This window comes from Podarcis erhardii (genome assembly GCF_964252035.2).
Source record: "Podarcis erhardii genome assembly, chromosome: 13".
NCBI classification, from domain to species: domain Eukaryota; kingdom Metazoa; phylum Chordata; class Lepidosauria; order Squamata; family Lacertidae; genus Podarcis; species Podarcis erhardii.
In genome coordinates, this window is record NC_138502.1 from 15,032,692 (window position 1) to 15,044,135 (window position 11,444).

General features: G+C 47.7%; 1 protein-coding gene across 1 annotated transcript; it reads left to right on the top strand.

Annotated features, from left to right (window-relative positions):
- Positions 1 to 1,433: 1,433 nt before the first annotated feature.
- On the top strand, positions 1,434 to 10,492 carry LOC309327262 (uncharacterized protein). The gene is made up of 2 exons (XM_081836413.1): positions 1,434 to 1,659; positions 6,921 to 10,492. Exon 2 carries the CDS (start codon positions 6,921 to 6,923, stop codon positions 8,625 to 8,627), a length of 1,707 nt encoding a protein of 568 aa, XP_081692539.1. The 5' UTR covers positions 1,434 to 1,659; the 3' UTR covers positions 8,628 to 10,492.
- The last annotated feature ends 952 nt before the right edge of the window (positions 10,493 to 11,444 follow it).

The following is an 11,444-nucleotide window of genomic DNA, read 5'->3' on the forward strand; positions in this document are numbered from 1 at the left end:
TTCTCCTTTCCCTTCCTCCCCCACAATAAACACTCTGTGAGGTGAGTGGGGCTGAGAGACTTCAGAGAAGTGTGACTGGCCCAAGGTCACCCAGCAGCTGCATGTGGAGGAGCGGGGAAGCGAACCCGGTTCACCAGATTACGAGTCTATCGCTCTTAACCACTACACCACACTGGCTTTCTGTGTGAGGGGAGCTCAGTGGAGGGGGGAGGAAGCCAACCAGCCAAGTCTCAGAGGGGAACTTGCCTGGAGGCAGAGTCAGCAAACAAGGTCCAGTCCTTTCCCAAGGTCAGGAGTATCTCAGTTCATGTACTCAGACAATATGGGGGTCAAGAAAGCCGAGGGTCTATGGTCACGAGAAGTAAGAAGCAGCAAGGTCTGGTCAGGAACAACAAATGTCGTTTCCAGCAACTGACCGAGGCTGGAAACTCTGCTTTAAAAAGCTGGAGCCAGCAGGTTCTCATCAGGAGCAAGAAGGCTGATGGAGTCACTTCGCTTCCTGCTCCTTCAGGCTGCTGCTCAGCAGGTGAAGCCGACTCCTGGCCCATGACAGACACGGGCTTGAGTGGTGCAGCGGGATGCAGCGAGCTCTCCAGACCCCACTGGGGAACATTGCCAGGACTTTTGCATCATAAATCCTGGCTTTCCCCTGCCTGAACCTCCTCACTGCCCGCGGAGGGCAGCGAGGAGTTACCGCCATTGACTTGTGACGTAGCTGGAAACCTAATCTTGCCCATTTCTAACATTTAGTTATTGGTGTGTGTTTTCCTTTTTGTAAATCTACCAAAGAATAGCATAAAATATAAGCTGGAGTTAGGAGTTTTCTGAGGACGATGGAGGGTATGTGGGCTGTGTCCCACTGGCATAGTAGTGGCGGCACTCATCCTTCTTCTGACAGGAAGTGCTCTGCAGTTGGGGGACAAAAAAAAAATAATGGGTTGAGGAGGGTCAGTTGGTGGGGAGTGAGAAATGTCTCTATTTTCATGTGAGGAATGTGAGAGGGTACGTGTGGTGAACCACCTAAAAAAAGGATTGGTCCTGGCATGAGGAAGGTGTTTGGTGCTTTGCTACAGGCTGCAAATGGCTCTCATTGTCATTGTCATTCTAAGTTTGCAAAAGAGGCTGGTTTGCATGGGAGTCAGAGGAAATTGGATAATCTGGGAGATGGATGGTTCTTTCCCATTATCTTTTGGAAAATCGGGAGCTGTCAGCTTTTCCCACATTTGCGGTTTTAGGGGCAGAGTCTTGGGGTTTTTCTCTGTGTATGCAACAGGAACCTTTGCAAAATATCCTCGGATGCGGTCTCCTCTGTGCAGAAACATTAATCACACTAATGATCGGGACAAGCCTTTGTTTTGCCACAGCAGCCCAAGATGCCCTGTGGGCGGTTGTGGAATTTCTTGGCAGCAGAAGTGAGGCTGCCTGGCCAGGGCAGGAATCCAAGTGAGCAGGGAGTGACTCAATATATTGTCGGGCCCTGCCACACGTTGTCGGTGTCTTCACCTGTGCTCTCGGTCTGACTGGCGGGTTGTTTGGCTGCCTCCAAACTAGGATATACACTGCAGGATTCAGGATCAGCTGTGGTTTGGCAAGAGGGTCTGGACTCCAAAGCAGGACGGATGAAAGAAGAAGGGGAAACCCACGTAGCCAAGTTATCAGGTACGGAGAGGAGAGTGAACAGGGGTACGTACATTTATTGGCTAACAGGGGCAAGGAGCTAACTTGGCCCAATGGATTTATTTTCTGAGAAATAAAACGAAAGAAGTAACTTGCCAAGGGGGCGACTCCATGGCAGGTTAAGTCACTTCATGCAAGAAAACTCAGAACCTCGGGACAATATGTCATGTGGTAGAAAGGCCCTGGAGGATGAGAGAGCCTTGAAGGCAGCAGTTCACAGCTTAGGAGAATTCCACCGCATTTATTAACTGATTGTTTAAAATGAAGGCGGATTAGAAATCAAAGCATTTAAAAAACCCCAATAATACTAAAAGAAAAATCTCACAAAAATAAGCAAACATATGTACCGCCAGACAAGACACCACATTAGTGTAAAGCAGGATTTTGGAATGCATTGGCCCCATGTTTGGTGGAAGGAGAGAGAGGCAGAGTTTTAACCAAAGCCCAGTGCAGCTGACATCGGGGTGGTCATCTTATAAAGTAGTTGTGTTCTATGTTATAGATCAAGCACTGCTAGGAGATTTCTGGGAACTGCAGTTTGTTGTGGTGCTGGGAGTTGCAGTTCTGTGAGTGGTCAAGTACAGTTCCCACGATTCTTTGGGGGGGGAGCCATATGCTCCGACCCTCTCTCCAGCTTGCTGCCTTTATCAGCATACACATCACTCTAGACAACTCTCAAATCTCTGCTTCAAACACCGGCATTATCTTCCAACAACTCTGAGCTGAGTCTAGCACAGAGCCCCCTCTCCTTGGCTTTCTTAAAGGCCCATTACCTTTCCTCCCAATGGCTCATCTCCCAGGCAATCTCCTAGACATGGGGAGCTGGGTCCAAGGTTTAGCAGTCTGGCATCCAGTTTGGCTCCCCAAGACTTGACTGAATTCTAACACCTACTGGACCCAGGGAATTAGGGGAGCCTGGCACCTAGAAACCCATAGCAATATGTTAGTGGCTGAAAGAGTCCACTGCGGGGATTAGATGAGTGAAAACATGTGAGGAGAGGCAAGTCAGAAGGAAGGAATATGGGGGCTGTGAAAATGTCCCACCAAAGAAACGTAAGAGAGAAGGAAACTTCCAGAGACAGTTCTACCAGGTCTTGCTTCCTGCTGGTAGGAGGGGGCCACAGAGGCACTGGCACCCACACTAGACATTTAAAGCAATATCATACCACTTTAAACTGTCATGGCTTTCCCCAAAGAATACTGGGAAGAGTACTTTGTTAAGGGTGTTGAGAATTGTTAGGAGAACTGGGAAGACACAAGATCTTCCCACGCTGGAAGAGTGGCAGACGCAGTTGATGGACTATATGGAATTGGCTGAAATGACTAGCAGAATCCGGGATTTGGATGAAGAGACAACGGAAGAAGATTGGAAAAAATTTAAGGACTATTTGCAAAAACAATACAAGCTATATGAATGTTAAGAATCTGCATGTTTTGGAACCTAGCTCCTGCAACTAGATCGAGAAAATGGGAAGACAAGTTACACCTAAGAAAAAGTTGAAATTTAAGGTTATTATATTTTTTATTTTAAGGCATAAATATTAGATAGAAGGCACCTTAAAATTAGAAGTAAAATATTTTGAAAGGTATAGATAAGATACGAAACAAGGTAATAATTTGCTGATATGTTTTATTGTAAAGAATGCAGGGTGAGGGAGGTGTGGGGAAGTCCAGCTAACAATCTAAAAATGTATTTTGAAAGTTGGAGTATTACTTATTTTTCTTCTTTTTTCTTCTGTAAACTGAAAATGCAATAAAAACGTGGTTTTTTTTAAAAAAAAAAAAAAAGAGAGAGAATTGTTAGGAGAACTGTATTCCCAGAGCTCCTTGTGAAGAGGGATTGACTGTTAAACCACTCTGAGGATTGTACCTCTGAGGGGGGAGTGGGGGTCAGCTAACAACTCTGGACACCTTTAAGAACCTACAGTCCTTGCCGGGGGGAACCATAGGTGTCTAGATGCTGCTTTCACATGGAGCCTTAGGTCTGCTTTGTAACAGTTGCATTTGTATTTACATAGAAATATGCATAGAAAGCACACACACCTATATGGCAGCAGATCCAGTACCTATATCAGATCTCTAGAGAGAGAGAGATCCAATACCCCAAGCTTCAGTCAACTCAACACAACACAACTCCCTCTCTGTGTTCCCGTCTTTCATTCAGAAACAAAGGGCACTGCCGGGTGAGCTGCTCACTGAGCACGTATCCTGATTTGTTTGCAGGGAGATTAGGCCACACCATATCTTTAAAGCACGCACCCCAAAGGAATCCTGGGAATTGTAGTCTGTACCGTCACAGATCTACAAATCCTAGCTCCCATCACAAACTACAGCTCCCGTCACAGATCTACAAATCCTAGCTCCCATCACAAACTACAGCTCCCGGGATTATTTGGTAGGTGGGGAGTGGTGTCATGTTATTTAAATGTATAGGGTATATGCAGCCAGAAGTTATTTAATGAATATTCATTCTGATTTGCTTGTGGAGTGGTTAGATGACATTCCTTCAAAGGAAGTGTCACCCTACATTTCCCAGTGCATTTCCCAATAGTTTTGCTTATCACAAAAACTCTGAGCTTTTGGGGTAAGTGGGTCTGCTGAGCAAAGCCTCGGAATAGACAAAAACTGCACAACCTGAGTTTGCAAGTGTGTGACTGAAACCCACCCAGCAATTTCAAGAGTCTGGAGGTGCTCAGGGAGGTATTCCCAACCGTCAAGAGATCATCTCCTAACTATTAGTTCCCATGAATGAAACATCAAGCAACCACTACAAACCAGCAATCTGCCTGACAAAGGAATATTCTGCTAGCAGCTGTCATGCTAATGCTGAAGGAAGTAAACAGGCCTAGCCCTGCAATCTGGGCCAAGCGACCTGCTTCAAGTGGAGCAGAGGAAGGCAGGGACTAATGCCTGAACAAGGCCTCAAGACCTCGTGAAAAGTTGGCCTTAGCTGTGGGCAAATCAGAGAAAGGGGGAGAAGGAGACAGAAGGAAAGAAACTGATGATGGAACAGGCATGAAGAAAGGAGTGGACAAAAGAGGATGACTGTGAAAGTCAATAGGAAATGGAAGTTGCGGAAGAGGGGAGGAAGGGAAGCCCAGTGCTGGCTGGACCAGAGGTTATCAAGCTTGAATCACTGCAGGATTACGGGGCTAGTATGCTCCAGAAAAGGTTTCCCCAAGCCTGGGTTGCTTACTGAGGTTTCACTCTGGAAAGGAGAAGGCTGGAGACAGAAAGCCAGGCATTAGCAAACCTGGCAGGTAAGGCTTAAACGGGGCACTTCCAGACCGCCACAGTTTTTGGTTGGGATTCGATCACATACCTGCCAGTTCAGGTTGCCCAGTTGCAGTTGGTCAGGAGGTCTTGCACAATGAAACCACTTTCCCAAATGTTTGGACTTCTTCCAACAAGGAAAGCTTTGGGGAAATGCTTTGGAAAGTGTGGCATAACTCCTGCTTGGTGCAAGTCATCTAACCTCCGCAGGCGCAAATTGGGTTGCATGTAGGATGAGGCTATCAATGACAACAAGCCAGCAATAAGCCTCTGAGTACTAGTTCCTGGGAATCACAAATTGCAAACAAAGTGTCCTGATTTTCCAGGGACAGTCCCGGAATTACAAAAGCCATCCCGGTTTCTGATTTGATACTGCAATGTCCTTATTTGCCCCACCAGCGCAGAGCTCAGGGAGGAGGATGAGCCGGCGCTGTGGTAGTGCGAGGGAGCATCCCGTTGCCTCTTCATGGCCACTGCTTGCCGGCCTTCCTTTGGCAGCTTGAAGAGCAGGCGGGGAGGAGGAGGAAGAGGAGAAGCTGCCGCGTGACAGCCAGGGGGGAATGGAGCGGAGTGCGAGGAGTCTTGATCTTTTTTAAAAAATATATTAAAAATGCTTTGTGCATCCGCATCTAATCTCACCCCTTTCTAAAATTTATTTATTGGTGTGTTTTTTCTTTTTGTAAATCTACCAAAGAATAAACTAAAATAAAACCAGGATTCAGGGGTTTTCTCAGGACGGTGGAGGCGTGTGTGCTGTGTCTTCTAAGTGGTGTCACTTCTAAAAGGAAATGCTCTTTGGGGTGTGGGACAAAAAAAGAGGGGGTGTTGCGCAGGGTCAGTTGGTGGGCAGTGTGGAATGTCCACTTTCATCTTGTTGGAGGGTATGATATTAGGAAAGTGCTGTTGTGTTCAGGTCCTGCATGGCCACTGTGAGAGCAGGCACCTGTCAGGGACCGTGCTGAGGAGGGTTGCAATGAGGAGGAATGGTGGGAGCCACCTCCTCCCCCTGCTCTGCTCCTGGATCTTCCCAGGAGCAGGAGGACAGCATAGATTTAGAACAGTGGTTTGCAGAGGGGCATAGTTCAGAAGGCAGAAGCTGGGAAATACTGGATGGGGAACAGCTAGGAGAAGAAGCACTGGGAGAGAGAGAGTTAACAGATTCACAGTCTTTGGATAGTATCCACACACACCCTCATCTCCAAAGTCACGGAGAGCTCAGAAAATGTCAGAACAGAAAGCACAGAGGCTACAAGCCCAGAATACAAGATGTAGGAGTGAAGTAGATTAATAGGAACGGGGGGGGGGGAGTGACCCTTAATTGGGAGCACCTCCATTCTCGGTGGATGCTTTCTTTTGTCCTTCGCTGTGTTTATTAAAGAAACTAACTGGTACGAACTCATTTTGCTTGATCTGCTCATTTACGGCCATGGGGTAGGAAGCTGATTCCCTGGAGCCTGACAGCTGCAGGTCTAGATGGGTCTTTGGCCTGATCTACTGGGGCTCTTCCTATGTTCACCCTGGAAGCTGAGGAAGAGAGTTCTGTGCTTTTCCCCTTCACCCCACAGCCCAGTTTGGCTCACCCCAAATAATGAAAGCACATTGACTAGATTGGGGGGGCAGGAGGCCTTCCGTGGGACCCCTCCCTGAGCAAGTCCATCTTCTCTATGTCACAGTGCCTGCTTCCCATTTTTTTGCCACGAGCCCAACGTGGCTAACACCCAGAAGGAGAGGACAGCCGCTTCCTCTCTTCACTTGTGTGGTTGCTTGCATAGGACAGAGGAACAGGAAATGAGGGCAAGGAGGAGGCTAAAGGCTCTGTGGGTCGACAGTGGGGCCCCTGTTGTGGAGTGTACCTCAGTTAATGCCCAGTGGTACCAAATCCCAGTGCTGGCCCTGGGTAGAATTCCAATGCAGGTTCCTGCCTGAGGCCTAACCTCCCCTTTCCCACCCTTACCCCTGTCTCTCCACAGATGTCCATCATCCTCTCAGGTCTTATCCATCTCTTTCGGCCATTGCTGTCCTCCCTCTCCGGTGCACTCGACTGCGAGGGCTTGAACCCATGGTACTTCCTGCTGGGACTCCGCATCATGGCCATTTTCTTCGCCAATGGCCCCTGGGACAAGATCAAAGACGACACCAGCTGCAGTATCACCGAGGGCGAAGGCGACCTGTCGCGAGACTTCTGCACAGCCCTGTGCTACAACCAACATTTTCCCATCTCCGTCGCAGCAACATGGGGGCTGGTATTCATCGCGTTGATCCTTCTCGTAGGGCTCCTGCGGCTCACCACCCCCAAGGAGAAGAAGAAGAAGAGGAGGAGAGAGAAAGAGGATAGGGATAAAAGGGAAGGCTTGGCCATTGTTGCCACAGCATCCCACAGTGGCGTCCCCGACATATCCACCATCTACAACGTTGGGCGCCGTGGTCTCCCTAGGCACTATGGCCGCGACGATGCCCACCATCGCCACCATGCCCACCATCCTTACTATACCCACTGGGATGATTGGCACGGGGGGCATGCAGCCCCCATGGCCGAAGGGTATGGCCCCAGTGTGAGCTACGGTCCAATGGACACTAGGCAAACCAAGATGGCCGCACATCAAGGTCACATGAGGCAAACCACTGCGGCATCCTATTGCGGCGAAAAGGAGCAGTGCCACGTGGCCACCAAGAGCACCTCGGCCTCCCTTAGCGGCTCACCTTACAAAGGCAAAATGCCCCCTCAGTCTTGGTCAGGTGACGAGCACAGAGAGCCCCTCCATTGGAGATATGCCAACCCTCAAGAATCGGGTGGTTTGGGTAGTGATGGGTATGCTATGGGCACACCTAAAAGATACATTGGCCAAGGTATCCGTGATGATGGCAAATACAACACGGCCACCAAATGCAAGTCAGACACCGAAGGCAGCATGGGCTATGTCCCTGCCCATCCCTGGGTAGATGACAAAGCAAACATGGCCATCAAACGCAGGCCGGCTCAGGGGTGTAAGGTGCATGGCCAGCGCCACGTAACCTTTGACACCACAGGCAGGAGTGATGGGGATTTTGGAGGCAATGTGTGCAACCAGCCATGGATGGCTGGAGACTCCCACTGCAAGCCCGTTGGCCAGGCTCAGGTCATGCCCGGACCAGGCATGGCTGCCGGACCGATGCTGTGTTACCATGGAGACACGGCCTGCACATGCACCGAGGCTGAGCCATGTCACGCGACCCCGGCGTGTGAAGCTGCCCACCACCACGACCGACACAGAGAATCTTCTTCTAGGCGGAAGAAGAGGCCCAGGATCACTAACATCTGTGGTGTCCCCCTCTTTGATATCTGGGTGGGACTTATCCTTGCCTTGGAGATCTCTTTCCTCTGTGTCATTTTCATCTTCCAGATGCCCAGGCTCTGGGGGGCGTATTGGGTATGCACCCCGGCGACTACCAAGTGCCAGCAGAGGATTGAGTGCACCATAAATGGCAGGGCTGAGAAGCGGGTGGCGCTGTGGGGGCTGGTTTTCACCTCCATCCTTTTCATCATCACCTGCGCCGGCTACTTCCACCTGCGGATGTGCTGGAACGAGAGCTGCCAGAGAATGTGCGGGGAGAAGGAAGAGGAAAGCCACGAAGAAGTGTGCTCTGTGGAGTCGGAGGAGAAGGATGACGACAACAGAGGGCGTGAAGTGGGGGTGTGAGAAGGGTGGCGAGAGGCCCAGACAACCACCTCAAGCCTCGGATCACAAGCTCGCATCAGAACTGAGCGTTCCTCCATACAAGAAGAAGTCCCCTCTCAGGAAAAATCCACAGGAGGATTCTGGGAACTGTAGTTTATCGAAGGTGCTAAGGGTTGTTGGGAGACTTGTGTTCCCTCCCCAAAGCTATGATTCCCAGAGTTCCCAGTGAAGAGGGGTTGCTTGTTAATCTGCTCTGTAAATTGCAGCTATGAGTGGGGAATACGGAGGGTCTCCTACTAACTCTCAGCATCCTTAACAAACTGCAGCTCCCATAATTCTTTTGGGGGAAGCCATGACTGTTTAGTGGTATCACAATCCTTCAAAAGTAAGGTGTGAGTACGGCCTCAGTCTAGTGAATTCCAACGTGCCACCTTGAAACTGCAAAGTCTGGAATTTTGTCACTTCTACATTAACTTAAAAGTCTGTGTTTTCCTATTCCAGGCCTTGTTCTCTCTGAGATTGTCAAGGTGTGTCTGGGGAGCAGCCCATGCAGCAGTCTGAAGTTTAGACTGTAGATGGCAGGGTCTCATGTGACTGAAGGTTCTTCCGTTCAAAATAAAATCTCTTACATACAGAAAACAATAGATTCTCCAGGTCAGTGGGGGTTTTATCAGCCGGAGCACACTGGAGCGCAGTTCTGGCACCTCTCTCATGGGCGCCACTTCTATTGTTGGAAAAATCTTTGCAAAGTTTAGACATAGCTTGATTTTCTTGTGCTACTGTTGGTGGTAAAGAATGCTAGCAATGTATTTATTTTACTTTCCTTCCTTTTTTGTTTTACAATGTACCATTTCAGTGCAGTGCTTACGTATTTGTGACAGCTCATGCTGGTTCAACGAACGGGGAGTACCAATTAGTCAAGAGAGACTTTTGTGGTAGATGAGAGTGGTATAAAATTAAAGGAGGAGAGAATAAAACAAGATGCTTCCTGAGCCATTTCCCTGCAGCAAGTTACCTACATATATTGATTTCAATAAATCCCTTAAGATCTGGAATCAAAGGAATGTAATTTGGATGTTCAGATGAAGGAGCAGAATGAATGCATACACAGAGAAGGAAGGATAATTTCATTTCTTTTTAAACCACAGCACGCTCATTAGTTTAATTAGCCTTTAACCAACTTTGAGCAAAAGGGAGGAGTTACAACTTCATTGAAAGCACAGTCAAGAGGTAAGAAGTACAAACAACCGCCACCCTGAAACTGTGCCCCACCCCAGCCTGTAATAATGGCAGGCAAGTCAACCCCAGGGTTGATTTAGGCCCCTAGTGCAGGACCAGGCCTTCTTCTGTGTACTTGTACAGATGAACAACCAGTTTCTATTAAGGAGAGCCCAGAGGTCCTGGCATAGGGGTCCTGCAAACTAATTGTATGCAAGATAAACACTACGAGCAGAGATTAGAGCAATTAATTCCAGCATTCTGAACACCGCCTTTGTTTTCTTTGAATGAAGAGCTTTTGTTAAATCACTTTTGCACCTTCGTTGGCAAGATTTGAAAGGTTCAAATCATCAAGATATGAATTCTTAAAACTATTGTTTAATTGTATTCAATATCAACATTGTACTTCCGGGTTAGCGGAGTCTGTAACCTGAAGCGTCTGTAACCTGAAGCATCTGTAACCCGAGGTACCGCTGTAACCTGAATTTTAGTATTATACAATATAAAAAGATGGGTCTACTGCGTGTCAGTTACATTGCCACTCAGAACTGATTGAAATAGTGGGTTTCGACATCGTTCCAAACCACACTCCAAAAAATTAAACCAAAGTAAAACTTCTTTATTGATATATTTTGATATGGCAACACACAAAAATAAATCTCTGCAAATGGATGCAAACAGCAATTGAACATATAGTGAACACTAGACAGGGTTATCCAGAGGGTGAATGGAGGAGAGACAAGTAGGGAAAATGGCAGATGGCCTCTTGCACAGCTCTTTCTATTTGTTTCATTGGGGCTTCTGCGGGCAAACACTGTCACAGCAATAATCTAAACTGGACCAAAACCAGGATAATTGCCATGTTTTCTCCTCCAATGAACTTTGGAACCTGTAATTCTGTGAGGATTTTAAAGCATCTATCTTGTGGTGCCTTAACACTGGCTTTCAGAAAACCAGTAAAAAACTTTTGTAGATTCTTTGGTTTGGTTTCCCTAAGTGCCTATTAACAAAAGTATCATTAACTATTTTGTACTAATAAGTACGAGATGATTACCACATGTTATCTCAGCCAAAACAACAGTGTGGCTTCTTTCATCTTAGGCAAACAAATTTTGTATGTGGCATAAGCATTCGTGGATTAGAAGCCACTTCATCAGATAAAGAGGATTCAAGTTCATGAAAGCTTGTGCCGCTATTAATCCATTTGTCTCTAAAGTGCCCTAAGCCTCTGAATTAAATGAGAAGAGTGTCCATGTGAACCTACATGCCCACTGGCCTGGATAGATTTAAAGAATAGGGCTGTGATATCCGGTTAGCCTATTCGCAATTCTGCGTTAAAAGTCCCCTGCAAACTGGTTCTGGTAATAGGGCTCATCGCCCACAACTGTTTTCAACGTTGTGGAAAATTGCAGCAAATTTGACGTCGTCAATTTACCCTCTTTCTGAAAATGGCAACCAAGACTTTCTGCTACAAATAGAAGGCCGTTGTTTCTCCAGCACAACCTCCCTCCTCTTTGTAGCCCTGGATTTTCCACCTGTACAACCACACCAAGGTGTTTTCTGCACAGCTGCGAAAAAGCAACAGCTCAAACCCCTTGTCTTCTAGAAGGAAAAAGAGGT

Excerpts from the sequence above, each read along its gene's own strand:
- LOC309327262 (XM_081836413.1), top strand. The coding sequence starts at position 6,921 with ATGTCCATCATCCTCTCAGGTCTTATCCATCTCTTTCGGCCATTGCTG.